General features: G+C 37.8%; 1 protein-coding gene across 5 annotated transcripts in view; it reads right to left on the reverse strand.

Annotated features, from left to right (window-relative positions):
* Positions 1-23,216, reverse strand: part of whrna (whirlin a) — a 129,662-nt gene that overhangs the window by 48,617 nt on the left and 57,829 nt on the right. For all 5 annotated transcript variants that reach the window (XM_027278670.1, XM_027278668.1, XM_027278669.1 and 2 more), the window contains 2 exons: positions 18,988-19,206; positions 14,189-14,314 (listed from right to left, as the gene is read on the reverse strand). In XM_027278670.1, the coding sequence (XP_027134471.1) occupies positions 14,189-14,314; positions 18,988-19,206 (345 nt within the window). The remainder of the gene's footprint in view (positions 1-14,188; positions 14,315-18,987; positions 19,207-23,216) is intronic.

The raw sequence follows: 23,216 nt of genomic DNA on the forward strand, positions 1-23,216 counted from the left end.
TTTCTTAACTTTGCTTCAATTTGCCTGGAAAAACTAATGTAAGCAAGACCAATGCCATTACCAATGTCATAGTTAATAAAATTGATTGAAAACTGATTTTGAATGTCTCACAGGAAGGTCAGTACAACACCCCCAAATTTCATTTGCCTTTAAAGCAACAGAAAACATTTTTCCATAAATTATGATCAAGTTTCACCAAAAATACCTGTACCCAGAGCACACAGTCACATAGAGGAAGAACAGATGTACATGGTGCAGCGTGGGAATGACAGAGGCACTATTGTAACATATACATGGTTTATAATCTGTTATTTTATGGTAGAAAAGTTACATAAAATAATGCAAACAATACTAAAGACTTATTATTCTAATAATATATAATGATATTTTCTTGAGGACACCCAACTACACACACTTCTTTTCTCTCTGCATTGCTCAGGAGACCTGTCAGACTGCTCTCCCAAAAGTTTCTTGAAATGAGCACAAAGCCTTAGAGAAATACCTTTTCTCCCCAGTTCAGAGAGGAGACAGGCCTGGAAACAGTTGTTTGACATGAAAAAAGAGCAGTGACTGAGGAGGTCTTGGTGTTCAGTTCTGACAACTCAGGCTCATCTCACAACTTGTTCAGAAAAGTTCATGGCTGTGAATAAAATCTAGATTTTAGCTAAATATGCATTTTCTAAGTATGACTGAACACCCTCAACCAACTTTAATGAGAGTTTCAGTCGTTTATATCTTACCTAATAAGATCACAGAAAAGTATGCCGATCACCTTCTCTGACTCCTTTTAAACATCTAAAGGAATTCATTTCCTTTGTTCCTTTGTTGTTTCCTTATCACTAGTTTCTGAAACTGTAAGAAAAAAAAAATTTCGACGGAGAAGAATCGAAGGAGGTCATATTTTCCTCAAAGATAATCTTATTTTGTCTGCTTAAAAAGCTACAATAGGCACTGAACAGAATCAATAACAGTGTGACAGTTTATTTAGAGATGAAAAAAATATCATATTTATGTTGGATATTCTATTTTAGAGTAAATTACATGAGTTCTGAAAGCCGCTTTCTGTCAGGGCCTAAGGCTTCCTCAAACCGAGCATCTTTAACAGTGTAAACCCAGCAGCCAACCTACATCACCTCTATCGTTACTATTAACCATTTAGTTCTGGGCTTACAGTAGTTTTAATGAAAGGCACGTCTGCAGGATGAAGGATCTGTTGAACTGTGAGTTCGGTGCTCCTGAAAGCTCAGTTCAGCCACAGTTATTGCTCTGCATGACAAAGGATTGTGCTGAGAAGATTTCATGGTTTCTCTCTGCGCAGAACAACACAGTGGGGCGACAGCGACTTCTACCTCAAATGTGGGTCAGTTATAACTATCAGTTTAATCTCATTCGGTAAGAAATATGAGCTTTCTGGAAACATCTGTTGAGGTTAATTTAGGCCCGGAAAATCAATTTTCTTAAGCAGCTCCTCACTGTGAGTGATGGAGCTCCAAATGAATGCACTCATTTCTGTCTGATTATTTGGAGATTTCTCTGTTGGGTTGTGGTTTGAAGTGGACAGAGCTCTGTAGGAAACAGGTGGTGTAAGATTACAAATCATTTAGAATTGAACAATATCACAAGTGAAATCAAACTCAGATGTTTGTTATTGTTTTTTAGTTATTGTTTTTCGTTATCAAATGCAAAGCGTTCTGTGAACACTTATGAATTTTCTTTTTTCAAACTTTAACTTTGATTGTTGCTTAATTAGTCACACATATTTAATCTTACAGAGAAACACTTCAGGTAATTATAAATAATTTAGGTGCTTTATTATATTAAACAGGTTAAAGTAAGGAAATAAAATAAGGGAAATACAGTAAAAACAACAATATCAATACTTAGATCAAGCCGATATCATTTTAATAATTTTATAGTTTAATAGTTTAAAGTACTGGATACAAGTTGATTTGCAATTAAAAGAAGTTTTATTTTTTTCACTTCTTTCACTTATTCTCAGTCTTTTTCTTATTATAATGTATTAATAGCTTTTCCTTTATGTAAATGAAAGTACAGGTGAACATAATTTCCATTTATATGTACTTGCATAACAAAGTGTAGGAGTCCTGTATTTAATGCAATAATAAAACTGACTTTCTTCTGCGAAACACTTGCTTTGATAGTAACTTCAAACTTTCTTTTATCACTATAACAGTACTGTATAACTTACTACTATGATATCACAGATTTTAAATCATTTCAGTGCTACACTGAAATGTAATGAGGTGAATGATGTCATTCCCACTCTGCGCCCTGTTCGTCTGTTTTTGCATTACTGTATGTAACTTTGTGCTTCAGATATGATGACCTGCGAGACGTACACAACCAACTATTTAACTTTGATTTTGGTGAAACTGGATCATATTTAATGGGCAAAATGTTTTCTAATTTTCAGTTTGATTCGTCATCATCCATCTTGCACATGCTCCACCTCAACTCTCTGAGATTTGAAACTGCTGTTAGCTAATAGTAGCTTTGTTTGTTCGCCGCTCTGCCTGGACTGTGAGCTCAGAGCATGAAGGGGGCGTTATTGTTTGTACCACAGGTGTTTTTGACCATCTGGAAGAAGAGGTTTTTAGCATTTTGTCAGGGGTATGGCAATCTTGCCAAAATAATTCACTTATTTTAAGAAAAATATACATACATATATTATAGATATACAAAATGGCATGTTTGTGTTCTAAATGAGAAAAGACACTTATGTGCATATTTTGATTCCTTGAAGAGACATACAACATAAAGACTTATGTGTTACTACAGTGCACTGTCCAAAAATTGACCACAGAGAAGAAAAATGGAATCGGGTAGGCAGTTATTCCATCTGTGTTATTGGATATTGCGATGTGAGATGTGTGTGTGTGTATTACTGTTCAACTGTCAAACATGACCATCAGAGAACCGTTAGCAGCAGTCACTTCCACAGAAATGGTGTAGTTTACATTTATGATATGCACCTTCTTACAATCCACAGAGCTGTTCCCATTTGCTCCTGTGCCATTTGCATGACAAGCAGTTGCTATGACTCTGTAGTCTGTGCCAGCAGATACAATGCAATTACTAGTATTTGGCTCAGTGGGGCGACCGATAATGTGGAGAGAACTCTGCAGGAGCCACATCACAGAGTAACAGATGAGCTGTATTCCTGCTCACTTCCTTAGCCTGACTCTAAATGTGATGGAACAGGCAGTGAGTGTGTGTTCATACCATTCAGGGCAGGTGTGTGTGTGAGTGTGTGGCTAGAGGGTGAGAGAATATAAAGGAACAAAGTTGTGTAGAAAACTCCCTCTATCTGCTTCTGGCAGCTAACAGTGTCATTATAGGTCGATTATAGGTGCCCCACCCTGCCTACTTATGAGTTCTCCATGAAAATAAGAAAGTTACACTTCCTAAACTGAAACAAAACTTTGCCACTGATCCTAATCTAGACAGTAATTATATTTCCTGTCTATCAGTGTAAATTAGTTGTATACATTTACATAATTTTTAGGTCATGTTTGAAGGACAGCAATTACTTTCTCGACGTGGAGAAGATAGTGGGTGAGCCTGACAGACGAAGTTTTGCAGTGAGCTAAGCAACATTTTGCACTAACAGTTTGAAGTTAGCACTGTGTTGAGCCGTTTAAACCAAGCATACGGAACCAAACTATGAAATTAGTTCAACAATACTGCCTGCCCAGTGAATTAACCATGAAAAGTGTAGTTTCATTTTCTGACAGGGCAACTGCTTATTTTTCCTTACTTCTCCTTTTTATTTATTTTTTCTTTCTTTTTCTTTATTTTTTCTTTGTTAACTTTAATAACTATAACTAATCACTATAAAGCTGCCTTGCTGTGTTGTGTTGTGTTGCTAAGTACAAACACTTTAGAACAAAGCCAAAAATTTAAATAAAAAGCTTTAAACACTAAGAAAAAGAAAGTGGGCAAACTGACATGTTTTTTCTGTGAAGAATAGCAGTTGTTATTTACTACTAAATGGTCCCTGGCGATTTGGGAAAATGAGGAAGCCCAGGTGCCTGTCAACGGGCTGGACTTTGATCAATGAGCCTCTGGGTAGCAATCACACTTTTCTGTTGTCTGTGTGGTCCACAGTGGGTGCACTCGTATTTAAATCTCATGTTTATTAAAGTGGGAAACAACGAACTGCCTTTTCTTTTCCTCCAGCACAGTGGGGTTTTTCTACTGGTGTGGGCACACAGTCACATATCTATAATAAGTAGAAATAAATGGCTTGCTTTACTTTAAAGTGCTTTCCAGCTGTGCAGCGAGAAATAGTCTAATGCAGAGCCCATTTCCACTCCACACAACAGACACATGAATGCACAGCTCTTACTGTACAATGTGTACCTGCAGCTTTGACATATTACTGGAGCAATGATATTTAACATATGCATTGTGGCAATCAGCATATTTTTATGGCGTGAAGATCAGTTTATGATTGTTTCTTTTTCAAGGGTACATACGGACACAAGGACAGTGCAAGCAATTGCCTGTTGCGTTGCTTTAAATTATTTTTAGCTAATGTCAGCTCATTGCTAATGCCTGTCCTTGGAGGAGGCCAGTGCGCAAACACTTGTGTCTGTGTCTGTTCTCTTTACCTGGGATTATATTAGCATTATTTATTGTTTGGCACAATGCCAGGTAATATTACTGCCATGTATCTATTTATCTATGTCATCTAATGTAGCATGGATGTTATTATGTGCTTTATTTTGTATTCCTGGGTGATTATTGTCCATCATTCACAACAAGTACACAATTTTGTATTTATATACAAATGATTCTCTGAATTGCATTTACATATGTTCTTTTTTATGTGCATGTCTCTTCTTTTGTTTAGCATTTGTACTTGACCCAGATGCATGATTAAAAGACCTGCATTGTGTCTGCTTGGTTACTGTATGTCAGAAGCAATGGTATATATTATTTCATTGGGATGTTTAGCAAATGAATACAAAGGACTGACCATGGATTTAACAGTGTTTATTATTTTAGCTGTACTTATTTTAAGCCTCAATTTATTGACATAAAAAGGAATTCATGGCATAAAAGCATAAAATGTTAGCATTGCACTGTGTCTCTGTCTGTACTGATGCTGCTGTTTGTTCTCCTGGATTTTAATATTTCAGTCTAGGTCTGCTAAATCCTGTTTTGATATTTCCTTCAACAGCAGTAGCACCAAGTTAAGAAAAGTTCCCCTCAAGGGACAATAAATTCCCTCCTCGACTCTGGCAACATTACATTAATCTAAGTTGTTCTTATCAGCAACTATTTGACATGTAATTTCAGACAAATCCTGTTGTAATGTTTTTTCCTCTACTCTGTAATACTGTTCACATATTTTTCTTTTCTTCATTTGCTCTACTACTCATTAACTATAAAAACAAATTATGTTTGTAATCCCTTTATCAGCTACACCAAGACAGAGAATTTCTGTTACCACTGCCTGTCGTGTGGTAACCAAACACTGTGATCAATTTTGACATTTGCAGATGTCAAAAGTGATATTAAAACACTAAAATGAAGTTGGAGTTCAACAAAATGTCACACATATTTATGTTTATGTGCTCAATGTTTCTCACAAGTGTAGTTCTGAGAAACCACGTTCCATTTTTTTTTCACTGGAAGAGATGATCCACGTTTGTTCAAAACCTGAATGTCTACACTGCAGTGCCTTGCCGCTGTTTGTACGTCAGCTTTCACCTCCTTTCGTCAAAGAATGAAGTGCACATGTACAAAACAAGGGAGCTGCTGAGGTAAATGTGATGAGATGAACAAAAACGCAGCACAGGTTGCTATTTCAGTTGTTGACTTACATTCAACCTAAATTGCATTTAGTTTTCTCTACCCTCATTCAGTAAGACTTCTACCAACTCTTAGTCATTAATTGACTGTTTAAAACTGCTGTAATTATTACATTTTACATGTTTGTGAAATAATCCTTATTTAGGGATTTGAGAAGTCACAACTTGAAAGATAAACAGTCAGTTGAAAACTAAAATCTTCAATCTTTTGTTGCTTTTGTTTAATGTCTAATTTTATTATCTATTATCTATTTTCGGTTATACCAAACCTTACTGTTTCAGCTCAGCTTTTAGTTTTTAATTGCAGTAGGATGCTGTCTTCAGTAAAAAAAAACAAAAAAACCTGCTCATCACTAAACAGATAAAGTTGGTGACTAGCTTGTAAAACATTGTAAACACAGTGGAGCATTTAGCAGCCAGATATTTCCCTTAGGAGTTGGCAGAGATCAAAAAGTAAGAGCTTACCATACCATTTATGAAGACATGCTCCTTTAAATATTATACTTTTATGGCATTTCTGTTTCATTAGATTGCTCACAGTGAAAAGACGCAGACAAGATAGGTGGGAAGAAAGGTAACAAAGCAACAAAAGAATCCAGGTGAATTTCAAACCTATAAAGAAAAAAGCCACCAGGACTGCCCCAGGAGCTGCTATTTATTTTATTCTATTTTATACCCTTTTATCTTTTTCTGTGAACTGGAAGTAAAGTGAATCAAACTGAATTCTCTCCTGACCCTTTCAGTAGCTTAACATGCTGGATGAGTTTGAAAATACTTTTTGACAGAGTAAAAAATAAAGTGAACAACTCTTTTTAACATCAAAGGCTGGTCAGCATCACATATGATCAAATGGGATTCTTTAGTCTCTGACATCTTTTCATTAGCTGAAAGAGTCTAAAGTTTTAAATCCCCAGGTAGTATTAGACCAAGTTTGCCCTGATTTTTAATTAATTAATTTCTACAACAAACCCATATAATCAAGGATTCATCAACAATGGCTTGGTTGAATTATTTGGGGGTCAATGTATGCATAATATGGCCAAAAGGGATAACTGAATCAAAAAAAGATGGGATCTAAAATCAATCCCTGAGGAGCTCCAAGCATTATTTTTTCTGATTGTGGCAAGAAAATGACATGAGATTTCAATTTCACTTCAGTATCCTGTACTGTGCCAAAAGTTCAGACAATCAGTAGAATCATTGGTCACACAAGAGCTGAACTTTTACACAGTCAGCAGTTAAAATTCATTTTGTTGCAATAATACGTCTTCCTTGTCTAGAAGACTAAAACAAAATAATTTAGGCTATGTATTATAGTTAGAGAGAAACACACACACACACCTGAACCTTGTTTCTTGCCAAGTACTGATTTGTTTTGTGCTCTTTCAGCAGGATTGCTCTATCATTGGAGAGGATGGAAAATCACCCCTGTGCAAATTGAAAATATATGGCTTTAATCCATCTACGTGTTTGGCACTCTCTTTATTCACTTAGATGTGACCTATGTGTATATACAGCTTTTGTGCATGTGTTTGTAATGAATAATAAAAAAGTGGCTGAACACATTTATTCTAACTTGCTGACTTGAGCTAAATCTCCTTATTTATGAGTTTACCATATGCTTGATGAATGTACCACAAAAGGAAACAGAAGTTGTTAAATACGTCTTAAAGAATTTAAAGAGTATCCAGTGTTACCTTCATGTGTTGACATCACAGTAGGCATGCCCTTTTTTTCTCAGCTTTAATTAGATTAAACCAAATCAGGCAGATGTCAATAGAAGGGCACTGGGCAGGGCTGACCTTTCTCCTCCTTTAGATTGCAGTGAGTGGGCTGAGATGCAATATGGGGAAGTTTGGTAATGAGACAAAATCCAAACTTACACACATACAGTATATTCAAATGCTTTTACACACACATTTGCATGTAGACCCATTTTCTCAATTTGTTTTGAAATCAAAGTTGCTTTTGGCTGCAAAGCCACATTAATGCTAAACACCTGTCAAAAATGTAACAGCAAAGGTTTTTATGACCATCAAAAGAAGAGGTGGCAGGAGAGCAAAGCCGTGTAGTAACATTTACGCAACCGAGGTTTCATTTTCTCTAAGACTGAAGGACGAGAAGGTGATACTTTGGTGGTGTGATTATTGTAGAACCCTAGAAGTGATATAAGTCATCCATCATTGTCACACAGGCCAGATGAAAACCTAGCGTATAGACACAGACAGTGAAGACAGTGTGCTGCAGGGTAAGGAGCCGAATGTAAGCAGCGGCGTCGTAGACAGTGATGAGAAAACCTCTTCTCCTGCTGAGTGCTGACAATCAGAGACGTCTTTAGTTTGTACGAGTGCCCTGAGGATGTTTGTGACACTATTTGGAATGCACAATGGATCCCTCTGACTTATCACATAACAGGCATTTAAATTCAGCTGCTCGGCTCTTTTTGTGCTTGGAAAAACTTAGGGAAAAAATGGTTTATACTAAAGCTGAATGAATCACAATTATAGATTCTTTAGTATTTATAATATCAAAGTTCTGGTTCACCAAATACTGTCTTGGGTTACTCAACGATCTCTTGTCTTTCAATATAAAAATAAAGATTTATTCCAAATATAAAAGTTTTACATTTGAGAGCTTGTTGTTAAAACCATAAGACGAACCACAAATAGTCTAAAAATATGTTCAGCTGGAGGATGGGCCATAAAGAAAACAGTAAGATAAACTCAAACATAACAGGATGAGAGGAAACATTCAAAACAAGATAACAGATTTCCGTAGTGCAGAGAGTAATATTGTTTATAAACACTGTATAGAAAAGTATGCCCGGTGAATTATGAATAATTGGAGCACCAGTTCATTTTAAGCCCTATATAAAGTTACTTTGATATTCTATCATATCTCTGACCCAGAAGATATATGTGACACAGTTAAGTAACCTGAAGTAAGCTGTCATTAGTCACAAACACACCATCTTTTTGCTGTTATTTTCACAGAACCATACAAACTCTATATTTCTTTACTCCCCTACCTTTGTTTTTTCTGAAAGATCTGAGAATCTGGTTCAAATCCAAGATAATAAATTATTCAGTTAACTACAAACAACAGACTAAATGCAAGTTTAGGTTCAGCTTTAGATGTGCATCCTTCTCTGCTTCATATTGGCAAACCTGCCAAAGCCAGTGACTGAAAAAAGATATCTGACAAGACGGGGAAAAAAGCTTCTCTGCAGTAGCTTAGTACCTTGTAGACTGTAGCACAGAGGGAATTCAAAATGGGACTCACTATGTGAGAAATATTCTACAACTTATATAACCCACTCACTGATATCAATCTAAATTAGTTGTAATAGCATTTTTTAAAACATATTTTCCATCATTTAATTTAAAAGACTAAAAGTGAAAAGTGAAGGTCAATGTCTCTTCAAGTAAGCGCCACACAGATTCTCAACTCAATAGGAACTCTATATTTTATGAATTATTTCCTGCCCTTAATAACAATATTATGTGGTCTGAATACTGTAGGTTTAAAAAAAAAAAACAGCAAAATTTAATTTATGGATTAAACATAGTTTGTGTCATGTAACATGATTTGCATGCAATTGCCCATAAGAATTACATTGCAGTGCATTTTGTGGCTGCATTTCTGTCTGTTCAATATTGAATCCATTTCAAAAATCGTCCCCATTCATCACTTAGACACAATACTATGAGAAAATAAGTTCCCAGGTTGAATTTTCATTTCAGTTTCCATTTCATTGGGCCTCTTGGTGGGTGTGGATAAAACTGGCTATTGAATACTGCCCACAGGTTTTTAGAAATTACCAAATTCCTTCATGATGCTAATACACTCAACTATTATCACTACATCAATCAAACTCCACACAAGATCACTTTAACAAATAAGAATAAAGCTAAGCTATGGGGGTGTACTGGAAATGCCAAAAACCTGGCTGCCCATCTTTTGCTGATGTTTTATAGATGTTAGATGTCTCAAAGTAAAAGGCCATGCTTTGAAATACAAATATCAACGTGTACAAGTTTAATGGCAGCTTACATTCTTATGCACATATAGATGACTGCAGAGTCAGTCCACCTACTCATCAAGCTCAGTTACAAACATTTCAGGATGTGTCATTGTATTTCTAAATAAAATGACATTTGGAAAAATGTACAGATTGCATTCCCCTTTAATTGTCAATAAAGTGTGCGATAAAATCAATGTCTTGATTTGTCAGTATCACCAGGTGACATACACTTGTCAAAACATACATACTGTATATAACATAAAAGAAGATGGGAGAAGCTGGAACCAGTGAATATAATTTGGTTGATAAGTGTCTGAATCGATTATCTGTACTGTTGGTGATTCTGAAAGTAATTACTCACAGTGCCAAAAAGTCTCATTAAAGGCCTAAAAAGGATGAGGAGGACTTTCCTTCGGAAAAGTGTATATATTCTCTTATACATCCCTCTGAGACATGACTCTGACCGGTAAGGTTGCTGGTACAACCACACTCTGGCAGAATTAGGCTAATGTGAAGGAAGTTGTTAGACAGCTTGTAGCATCATGACCACACAGGGATCCTTCTGTGCACAAGTGGTACAGGCAGTTTAAGATGATCAAACACTATGAATCACCCTGTTACACACGAGCTGATGTCCTTTTAAGAGATGATGCATTTCATCTGAGAGCAGTGCAGCTTCCCTGCCTGCTGGGAGTTGAACCCCGGTCTCTAGAGACAGCAGGAGGCTCGTCATCCAAATGTTAACAGTGGTGCCATTTCCTGGCACAGATATAGAAACACCGACAACAGGGCATGAATAAATCAATGTTAACTTTAATGTTTTACACATTTTCTAAAAATGAAGTTTTTATTTAAAACATTTACAGCTGGGTAAACAGTTGTTTTTGCTCTCTAGATTCCAACAAGGCAACCTGGCAGCTTAATTTGAGGACCAAAACGTCATTGCAATCGACTAACTGCATTTGACCACAGAAGTGGGGCTGCAGGGGGGCAGTATCTCAATCTGTAGGGACTGAGCTGGTTTAAGTCCATCATAGACCAAAGTATGGGGCATGGACTGGTAGCTGGAGAGGTGCCAGTTCACCTCCTGGGCACTGCAGATGCTCTTCATCAAGGTACTAAACCACTAAATGCTCCCAGGGCACTGCCACATGGCTGCCCATCACTCCACCATCTCTCCACATTTACATGTCTATAAGGTGTATGTAAGGCCTTTACAGGTCAGAAAAAAAAAATCTGATTACTATGTAGTTATTGTTCATGTCATGTGTCCAAAACAAATGTGCCCAAGCAACAGAGTCCCTGGTGTAAAAAGTTAGAATGCATTAATGTGGATTATGGGCTTTAAGTTAGTTTCAGACTTGGTGTGACATCGCCAGGTTTACAAAAGCAGCCATTTTCAGTGGACCTGTCATGGCTAGATAGAATTTCTTTCGGTCTTGCTTAGATTCACACACTCAATATAAATCCTAGTGGATTTATTTTCTAAATATCCTGAAGGACTTTTATTTACAGAGCAGATATTTTAATGACATTGCCTGTGGCACTAACAAGTGGTACCAGTGACTATGCTACCGATGCCAATAGGGGTGGTTATACATAATAATTATCTCCTTGGAGAAATAATATGTTCTACAGGTATGTTCGATTTTCATTTTAATGATGTGTTCCTGATGGCTAGTTCAGCTCAGTATTTTTAAATACCATGACCTGAGATTTATTTTAGAGATCTGTATGTCTCGCCTATCTCCTGCCTACCTGAGTGACTGTGTGCACACACAATGCAAACTGTGCCTCTGCCTGACTGTGGGAGGTTGCCTATGGCTGTGCACTCTCTCCTTCTCTTACTCTTTCTCGACCTCCCCCTCACTCTGCTGAGACAGAGCCTGGCATTTGGCCCTGTGGGTAAAGCCAGGTGTCTACTGTAGCATCACTTGAAATCAACACCAGTCAGGGAAATGTGTTTTGTTTCTTTCACTGAAACCTATGCTCAAACATGAATGTGCTTGCTTGCAGTGGAGGTTATACTGTCATGTATCCATGTATCTAAATGATGAAATTCAAGCTCAGTAGTAAGCTGCTGAGCAGAAAAACAGAGAGAAGGGGGGAAAATTGGGACAAAATAAAAAATCCAGCTCTGAAAACTTGACAGTTTCCAAAACACATTCTTTAAAATGCACATCACAGCACAGGAAGCAGAATTAAGTAGTTCATGTGAAAATACAGAAAAGAACTTGAGGGGGAAACCGGGAACATAAAAAAAAGCACATGTCACATCACAGGATATTAAAGCCTTTTCTACCTCCTGTCTTTTCTTTAACCTCTTTTTATTAAAAAGCCTCTCTAGCTGAGAACAACACTCCACACCGAGATGCTATGCTGAGTCTGTGTAATTGGCTGGTTGACAGGCTGATCACTAACAGGCATGAGATGAAGGGCTCAGGGGAGGAGACGTCCATCCTAACTCTCCTTCTGTTGCCATGTCACTGTGACAAACACACATCTGTAAGCAAAGCAACCAAAGCTGTGCACTCAAAGGATAGATATTTATCTACCTGAAAATGAAAAGATCAGCGTGTACACGGTTTGCATCTGGTATGATACATCTGTCCTGCATTTTCAAACAACTATGAACAAACTACATATTCAGTGCATTCACAGATGCGAAGATAGAAGTACAGGTGGCCGAGGAGGCCGCAGCACCTTATACAGAGTTTCTCTCAACACCCACAAGTTTAAATTACTTACAGTGCCCCACGTTGTATGTTTGTGACACTGAAACAGATTCTATTGTCTCCTTATCATTCATTAATTCATGTCTCCATTGCCAACTGCCTGCAGCCGCAGCACAAAATATTCGAATACCATATGTTATTTTCAAATTGTTCAAAAACCTTAAAGCAATTATTTTTGATAGCCCATATGCTGAAGAAGAAGAAGAAGCAGAAGAAGAAGAATAGGAACAGCAGGTTGACAGAGAATAGCCTAAAGCAGTCAGAAACTTCCATTTTTAAAGTAAAGAAAGTGGCATATTGGAATAACTCATCCTGTGTTGTCATGTCTCTGTGTCAGAATCATTGAAAGAAACTTTTAAAAGGTAATGTCACTGCTGGTTCATTGGTGTCTGCAATATAGACACGACGACCAGTAGATATAAAGAGCAAAGCTGATCCAACAGAGGACAGTGGCTGCCCCACAGGTTCGAGAGGTCTAATCATAGACAGGCCCAGTGCTGACACACCGTGATCCCCGATGGCTGTTCTGCACCTTTAATGTATGTCATTAAATCCTCACCGGCTGCTTTGGACCTGACCCTGTGCTCTGACATCCTTGTAAAGACAGCAGGTAAAAGAAATGTCTTTCCTCATAGGAATCAATGCTTGCTTTCTTAAAATAAAAATGAAGCATGTTAAACTTGACAATCACTTGTACCTACAAAGGTTACATGTTCTGAAGACGATTAAGCTGCACATGAAAGTCCATATCTAGTGTTAATGATTTGCAATTAATTTGTTCAAAAGAAGTTTAAAGAAGTTACTGAGTACAGCTAAAATGAAAAGTTAATCAATTAATTAGTTCAATGGTCAACACTATTTTCATAATTGTCTTGTCAGAGAGCTGTCCAGAGAGAATACATTTGGAGGTGCCAAGTGTTTAGAGCTGGTCGCCTCTGCAAGCCAGTAAAACGAGGTGTGACACACAAGCCGCAAACTTCCTCTGTCTGGAGTGAAAGCCCCTGTATACAGAATTAGCCCTCTGTTAGTGGGTTAAGAGCTGGCACACAAAATGCTGTGTTTGCTTCCAACAGCAGAGAAATGTGCCTTTAGGTCAAAAAATAAAGCTTTTTAAGCACAAATGATAAAATTATTTTAACTCTTTTGGCTTTAACTTTTTGGCTGAATAGTTGCTAAGATTGTACTAGTCAAGTACTTGAGCATTAGTGAATGGTGGCTAAGGAGGTGGTGGCTTTGATGGGGTTCAAAAGGGGTTCTATACATGACTCAGTGGTTTCCTAGGCTTTTGACTTGCTTGCTAAGTAGTTGCTAAGATGTTGCTATAGGATTTGTTTATGGAAAAAATATTTAACTCCATTATTTAGCCATTGAGTCATGCGCTAATCATTTATGTTTCCATTTATGGTCATCAACTTTAAGTTATAAACAATGAGCAGTTCTTTGTCCAGCACATACGGTGTCACAAAATTTGGATATATAAATATTGTACTGCTATCTAGTCACCAAAACTAAACTAATTAAATTCTTTCTTAAAATATATAAGTGTGTGTACAGTGTGTGTGACAGTAAGTAAAATATTGAAGTGATACCTTGAGTCCTCCACACTCTGCTGCTGAGCCCTGGTCCACTCCGGTGATGTAAATACCCAAAGCATATTCTTCTCCCCCCCGAATCATCAAACCCAGAGACCGGCCGTCATCCAAAACCAAGTTGACCTATTAAAGACAGACAGACAGACAAACAGATAAAGAAGGCAGAAGCGGGGGGTTAAATATCTAAAAATTGGGTGAACCAGACACTTCTTAAATATCAGCATTTTAAATGGCATTTTGAGATCTCCATTGTGTATCCTGACAGGCTGCCAGATTCACCCAAGCTGTTGGACTCTTCAAACCGAAATGGAGACATGAAACACAATGCACGAAAGAAATGACAGCTCTGATCGGAGCCGGAATTTGCCGGCAGAAAATAAAGAGCCTCAGGAGCTACTTAGAAGCTGTGACTCAGAGCCATTAACGAGGAGGCTGAATTTGCCTTGATTGGAGGAATGACTATTTAAATTGGTCAATCAGTTTGTTTACAAGGCTCATTCGTGTCACTCCCCCTGATAAACAGAGCAGACAATAAATTAATGTGTTTGAATTCAAATAATCCATCAACTGGAAATATTGCAGAGAGGGTAGACTACAAAATATCTCTGCTATAGCATCCAATTAAATGTTCTGCTACTATGATGATACCTACAGAAAATGTATGACTGTGCCAAAAGGATTCTAGTGAAAAATTCTGTTTACCAAGTTATTTATTCTTGTACTTTAGTCACGTCAGACTTCCTGGATATAGGACTGGATTATTATTAGTATTATCATCATCATAAATTATGTGGATATGGGTATACTCAGTTATCTTAAAGCCAAAAATTCTGCCTCATATAGGACCATGAAACTGTCTGAATTAACCAACATTTGTGTTAATACTGAAACCATCCCAGCAACTTGATAACATGAAGACTAAACTGAACTGATTTCTCAAGATGCTGAGATAAATAAAGCAACGTATATTTAACAGAAAGCTGAAGGTAGTAGAGTAAACACAGCAATATCTATCTATTTACATCCTTTTCTAGAAGACACACAACTTATGGATGAATGTTCAGATCTTGCGTTTCCAAAAGTGAAGGTGTTTTTGTAGCTTTTTAAAATATGTTATGTTTTAGTTGGTGCAGCTGAGCTATAATCAAGAAGAAGCAATTAGCCGATAATCCATCTACTAGATCTGATTGATGACAACGTCCAATCCTACTTCCCTGCATTCTGTACAAATGAGATAAGTTTTCAAAGTAAAATGGGACATATTTCACAGTGCAGCGGACCTGACACGTCTCACTGAGAGTGAGTCTGACTAGAGAAACTGCAGAGAAAGGCATAATCCCCAGCAACTAAACATTCTACTTGCTGGTATCATGTGTTAGCTGGAACAATGTTAGCCTGTCAATGTGAATTCTGACTTAAAACTCATCTTTGGTCTTTAAGGAGTCTTTAATATTGACTCAATTACATTTTAGTCACATCACACTTAGAGAACCAGCTATAGCTATAACTGAACTGTAGCTGTACAGCATATATACACAGCTACATTATCTCCCAGCTGCCGCCTTAATCTATGTAAAAATTTGTCTGATCAAACTCCCTTATTCCCACTGGCATTGATTTTGTCAGACAATCTGTTTGTCTTTGTTTTGTGCCTTTGGGTTATTTCACTATGGGGTCCTTTAAAGCTTTGATCCTTTAGTCTTTAGCTCACTTAATTCAATAAACTTCTAAAGTCAATAATCTTCTAAGGTCGACCACCTGAGCCACCTTTTTATACATTTATTTCAGAATTTTAACTCTAAGGTCCAGTGTGTAAGATTTAGGGTGGTCTATTGGCAAAATGTTACTGAAAATGAAATATCATATTCATAACTATGATTTCAATAGTGTATAAAAAATAAGAATCATTGTGTTTTGTTACCTTAGAATGAGCTTGTTATATCTACAGAGGAAGCGGCTCCTCCTCGACCTCCTTTGAGTTCCTCTAGTGTGTTATTTTGAGCCGTCATGTTTCGACAGTAGCTCAGAACAGTCAAAGCAAACACTGGCTTTCAAGAGGACCTTTCGCGTTTTTCAAGGCTAACTTGTACGTTTTAAAGGGGAGTGATGCAAGCTATTTGGTTGCAATCTGCAACCTCACAGATGCCACTAAATGCTACACACTGACCTTTAAAACATCTTAAAGTTTAGATTTGACCTTCTCTCTCTCTCTCTCTCTCTCTCTCTCTCTCTCTCTCTGCCCGGATACTCATCCTATAATGAAGCCCTGAACTTCTGCATGACATTAAAAACTCTCTGCGTCCTCTATGAACTTTTTGAAGCATTTTCAAAATATACATTTGGATCAAAGTAAAGTCTATACTGGTCCACTGGGAGAGTTTCATCGTTGGCTTAGCTGTGCCAGACTTTAAATTCTACATTTTCCTTCATCACAATGAGGCCCTTGATTCCTTGGTTTGATCCTAATGTAGCTGTCTGCCAAGATTGAAAAGGGGAATCAGTTTCACCCTGGTGACTACAAGATGACATATATGCAAATATCTCCATTGAACAGTATCAGTTTCATCCCTCTTATTTTACCGCTGGCGTAGGTTTGGCATCTGGCACAGAAATCTTACTTTCATTCAGTGCATATGGGGCTGCATCTCTCCTTGTTTTAATAACTATCTGCTTATTGGAGGTAAGCCAGCCACCTTTGTTCAGTTGGAATATAGCAGCATTCAGGTTCTGTGTGACATTTATGCAGGACATGGAGAGTAGCTTTAATCACCAGACTCATCCCTCTTTTATTGGCAGCACATATCAGTTCTTTGGGCCCAAAGTGTTCTCTGGCATCAGCTTGTTATCGTGGATTCAATATGTTCTTTCTCTCTAAAAGGAGTCCCAGCGGTCTGGTGCCTCTGTTTTGTAAGCAATGAAATCTGAGGCCGCATTCTTATATTATAATGAGTGAACTCGGCGCTGCATGTAAGAACAGCTAAACTGAGCTAAACTTACTCCACCTTGCTAATGTCAAAATAGCTAAGAGATATACTGTAACCATAGCGACAGTGGGAAACTGTGATAGCCTTGAACATGGTTTCCAAGCCTGTCAGACTGCTCACTGAATACTTACACCTGTTTTCAATGTGCCTCATCATAAAACTGAATAGTAACTCACCTACAAACTGGTTTGTATATAGTGTTTGTAGAGAAATGTCTTCATCAGTGGTCAGTTCAGTCAGTGGAGACGGTAAGTAAACAGGGGTCTAAGATATCATGCTGAAAGGTTTATTGAAGCATGATCAAGAATGGAAGATTTATCAACATGTTATGTACCTATCTGTTGTGTCTAGGGAGTGACCTTGCTCACTATTGTTATGATCAGATTGGTGCTCAGTTTCCTAAACACAAACATATAGCTATTCTGTGTCTCAAGGACAGAAGTCAATATCTCTCACAACACAAAGAGTTAACACTATCCTTATAGTGACATACATACGTCTGACCCTGTGTAACTCCATATGTGGCATGCTAGAGTCAAAAATTCCCTCACATTTAGCACACTTCCCCACAAGGGGTGAACCATTAGGTCATTGTCATAGCAGATCACCACATGCCAACCTATAGCACATATAGTTAAAGCACAAAATAATAGCAGCAGCAGTTTTGACCTTCTGCTGCTATGAATCAAAGGCACTGGCACTGTGTCCTAGTTTTATGCAGAGCAGAGCTTTTTTAATCACTCCTAAACTGCAGAGCTGGAGGCAACTCCAATGGAATGAGGATTGAAAATGTTAAGATGATGCAGATTTTCTCTCAGCGCCAATACCTGAAAATTACGGACAAGCAGCTGTGCCCGTTTTGATTCTAAATGACACATCTTTGAAAGCGGCTAACTTTCCGGATTGGATATTAATTTCCTTTTTGGAAGAGCAGGGAAGCTAAAAACAGCCAAAAAGAACTGAACTGATATTTTCTTAACGTTATCAGCACAGCAATAAGTACAGCCTGTATTAATGGAAGCGAAGCAGTCAGGATTAATGTGTAGCTTTTAGCTGCTGAAAAATTGAAAGTTGTAGTGTAATAAATCTTTTTAACAGCTCTGACAGTTCCTTCCCTGCAGGTCATGAGGCGGTGACAGGGTGGAGTTTTGTGGTACTGAAGGTCCAATTAACTTTATTGTTTTAGTTTTTGAATTTCTATTACAGTGTCCATCATATTTTGTCCATTATTGAGTATTACTATTATGATTTATTTTTACTCTCCTGGACTGTTAGAAGTCACAGTATCCACAAATGACAGAACCAGCTGATGACCTGATGTCAATCCAAATAAAAACTACTAAAATTGTGCATTGAAAATATAACTGAAGCATAATTCTGCAAAATACCTGATTTATTTGTTGTCTGAAATATATTAGGACACAGATGTTGAAACCTGGGTCTCTACAGTGACAGAACCTTATTTACACCACTTTTTTTTTTTTTTACTTTAACCTGTTATTCAGTGCCAGAAGGAGCATATTTCTAGCCAAGACACATTACAAGAATAATTTTATTTTGAGCAATAAATGTCATGGATTGAGATAATCCATGCAAATATGTTGGTAGAACATTTTCTTTGCTGGTAAATGTACAGAACGGACGTAAGGGTTATGCCATGACCACCTTTAAAAGATCTTTATTATGCACAATTTACATGGGACATGTGGTTCAAAATTTAAATATTTTACTTTTACCCTTGAAGGTACCACAGATTTGTGTAAAACAGACAGTGAAACACTCAAGTATTTTGTTTCCAATGTTAAGTCTCACCTTCTTTTCGTCTCCCTCCTGCAGTAGCTGCATGTTGCTGCGTCGCTGGCTGTCAGTTCTTCTTAAGGTGGCACTCCGATGCTCAGGCAGATCAGGAGGAGGGGACACACTCCGACCCTGAGGATCGACCCAGGTATAAACGTGGTTGGTGACATAGCCACCTGGAATCCGGCCGACTGAACGCACTGAGAGACAAAGTTTTTTACTGCCCTTCAGCACCTGAGAGAGGGGAGAGGAAGAAAAGAAGAAAGGAGGAGATGAAAAGAGGAGAAAATGTATTAAGGCCACATTATAAAACTCAGCAAGTCAAAAGCTTTCTTGAGTGCACATTTCAAAGATCAAAGACTACCCACAAATTCACATTTTAAAATTCACTTAACTTAAGTTTGTATGACCATAGCATACTTACAAATACATGCACGGGTACAAATATAGTGTGAAGTGGTAGCAGTAAATATTAAAGCGAGGCACACCACTAAATTTGGAGGTAAATGAAAGATTACAGAAAAGCAACACATTTTTGCATGGTTTCTCGACCACCCTAAAAACCCCAAATGACCAAACGCTCACCCGTATACTCAGCCAACCGCCCACACCAATCGCATTTCTAACACATTTCTACTGAAAATTGCTGCTGGCTGTGGCTCATTGCCTTCTGATAACTTGGTGTATGTGCAATCCCTCTCCAGATCAATGCACTCCCATGAGCCCGGCGGTCTGGAGAAATCAAGCCAAACGCGGTTGCCGCTCTTAATGATCAAACAATCCTTGTGTACCACAAACACAAACAGGACCTCCTCTTTCATTTCACTCTAAAAATGATCACGAACACTGCCAACTGTAAAACTGATAGTACTCCAGGACAGTATGCTCAATTGATCACTGCAATACTGTTTATGATTTTTTAACCATAAAGAAATGTCTCCACATTAAAAAGTTTGCTATCATCAATGTGTATAAGAGTCTACTGGCACACCAAATCAAATCATTCATCCATGGCAGGGTCATTGTTACAACAGTGTGAGTATGCCAGAAATCTTTCTAACACACTTCCTCCAACTCCTTTTGGAAAATCTTTAATTGGTCACAGGACAGAAATCTGTCCTAGGGACTCCTTTAGTTCCCTGATCACCTCCCAAGCTGTTTATAGACACAACCGCAACCAATACTAAGCTCTCATTTCACCAGCCATAACCAACCAAAAATAAACAAATAAATAAATAATCCTTTGTAATCTGTGTACTGCAGTGCACATTGGGCATCAGAGACAGATTAAACAAAGAACAACATCATCTGCATAAAGGTGTATATCACCCCAATATCACTAAAACCAGCACTCTCCAGACCTCAGTGTGACTTGTCATTCTGTGCATCTTTTTTTCTTGATGTTAAATACACTCATTCAAAAGACCCTCCAAAAAACTCAAAATTCCACATACAATATGTCCAGTACGCCTTTTTGGAGGCCCTGTGTAAAGACAGGCAGGCAAAAATACCTAAAGTAGCTCTGTGGTCTTTAGTAATCTAAGAAAGTACAACATCCTCCATTCTCTTCTTCAGTGAACCACAAATAACATCAATCTTCCTTGTTCGCTCTTCTTTAAACAGTATTTGCAAGGAACTACTCTGTTGAAATGCCTATTAACATATGCTCTAAACAACAACTCAAGTTATTACTTGTCAGGGTGCTGTGGTCTACAGAAGAGGCCTGTCTCTTTGAGCAAAACAATCAAGCTGAATCAATTTCACAATCCTGATGTGTGCAAGATAATAACTTCAATTCTGGGCCAACAAAACCCTTTCAGCACTGAAGATCACTGGCTGGACCAAAATGCCTGTCATCACTCCCTCCTTATTCCACCTCGTCTTTATGAGCCGCAGCAATGCAGAGGTGTAGGTGAAATGCATAACACATAAGTTCAGCAACACCTGAGCAGGCACACTGCTAAAGCCTTTGCTCACAGAGAGAGAGAAGATCGTAAAAAAAAAAACTGAGAAATACCTGCATAGAGAAAAGGACACAAAATCTCATACATCGGGAAGTCAAAAAAGAAAATTGCCTGTCTTCATGATTTTATTATTGTGTCAAAATTTTGACAGTGCTGATGACAAAATGGTATATCTCCAGTGATTTGAACAATACATGTCAGCAGTGAGACACCAGATATCAGCAGGGGGTCCTGGGAAAAGAAATGCAATCAGGATTGCACCATGCAGGCTGAACATGCTGCACATTAGAGTCGGACCCATATATCGGTTGGATGATTTTATCATATCACTGATACAACGGTATCAGTATATATAGTTTCTGTATTAATTATATTATATTTGTATTTTTAATGTATAGTTACAAAAACTATAGTGACATTAAAGTTTTTTTCTTCCTCCATTAGCAGTAGGCATGTGTGTTTGATAACCACTTTTGAGGCATAATAGAAAAAACATTTTTTATTCATCTACATCTATCATCAAGTTCACAGTTTGACCGATTTCCATAAACACTTGATTTCCTGTGAATACAAAACAGTGAAGTATAAATCTTTTGTACAATAACGAAAGTAAAGTATTTGGTACATACTGTAGAAAATGATGGAACTGGGACACAGCTAATAATTATGTTGAGATTAGTTGTTTTAGAGGAGGATAGAAGTTTCCATGGGATGATGATGATGACGACAATATCACTGCAGGAGAACTATTGGAATTCAAAAGTCTCTAAATGCAGTGCAGCATCCACAGTCTGAAGCAGGAATTCAACTAAAATTACTGGGTGGCTTTTTAGTTTGGTGATTGTTTGATCAAAGCATGTTGGCTTCTCTTTAGACGCTTTGCCAAACAGCCACAAGGTAACACACAGAGGAAATGCAGGAAAAAAAACTAAATGAGCTGTCTTTAGATGCAATGAGAAGCAGGAGTGCAGGGAGATGGGGCAACATGACACACAAGGAACAATAAAGATAGAGGGGAACACAGGTGATGGCAGCGGGTTTAACGGCCTGCTCCATCCTGTGAATAAGAAATGGCTGTAATTGACAAAGCAGACGTGGTACAGTGGTCCTAATGCGTCGTCCCTGGAGGAAAGGGCTGAGTTTGACACTGGGCTGATGCAGCTCGGCGCTGCTTGCAAGCAGAACAAACAAACAGCGGCGGGAAAATAATGGAATATATAGCGGAACATAATGGGAAATGGCAACGGCAGGTAAACTGCTTTCAGATGATACCGTGGAAAAAACAATACGCTCTCATGAGAGTCCAGGCAATCTATTTCATACACAAAAGCTGACTGCACAAAGTCCGGCTGGAGAGGCTATCCAATTTATTATTTATAAATGCATGGCCATAGACTGTAGGAGGTTTAAAGGTACTTGGTGTCAAGAAAATTACAGAGTAAGAAATTACTTGTTAGACATGAGGGATTAAACCACAAACCTTGGTTATGTAAAGAGTTTGTATTGGCCCCAGTGGTACTAGAAACTCTTTTCAAATAGAGTAGTAAACTGTTAGATGATGCCATGTGCTAATATGCATGTGTAGGTACTGTGACTACACAACTAGCTGATTTTGAACTGTGTGTTGAAAGAGGATGTTCTAACTACGAAGTTTGCGTATGAATTCAAACGGATCGATAATAATCTAAGCTGACCCACATCATCAAATCAGTCATGTGAAGAAAGCCTCTTCTCTCTGCCAGTGTGAAGGTGTACCATCACTGAGGATAATAAAAAAAAACATGTAAATAAAATACTTGCATAATTAGAGAACTGAAGCAAACACTGATTCACTGATTAACTCTGGAACTAGCTTATTCATTATATTTATTACCATCTCCAATCAAAGTAAATTAGATTAAATGACTAAATGTACAGTTACAACAAATGAGTTCTTGAATTAATGAGGCAACCAAGACAACAAGGAGAAGAACAAATAAAGCAAAGTAAGTAACAGTCAAGAATTAGTTCTCACAGTGATGATAATTGGATGCTAGTATACACATGCATATCTTTCACAACAAACAGACTGAATGTAGATTCACTGATGAGTATTTGAGACTTTGCTCAAGGGAAAGTAAACAAATATGCCACCAGAATGGTTCATAATGTTTTTTGTAATAAAAACGATTGAAGTCATTGAATCTAGGGAAACAATTGCTAAGTTGGCACAACAGTTAAACTCCCACTTTACCTGACGTTCAACACACAAGGCTTGTGCCTTCATGAGGGTTCAGATAA

Source organism: Larimichthys crocea, chromosome IV (assembly GCF_000972845.2).
Source record: "Larimichthys crocea isolate SSNF chromosome IV, L_crocea_2.0, whole genome shotgun sequence".
NCBI lineage: Eukaryota > Metazoa > Chordata > Actinopteri > Sciaenidae > Larimichthys > Larimichthys crocea.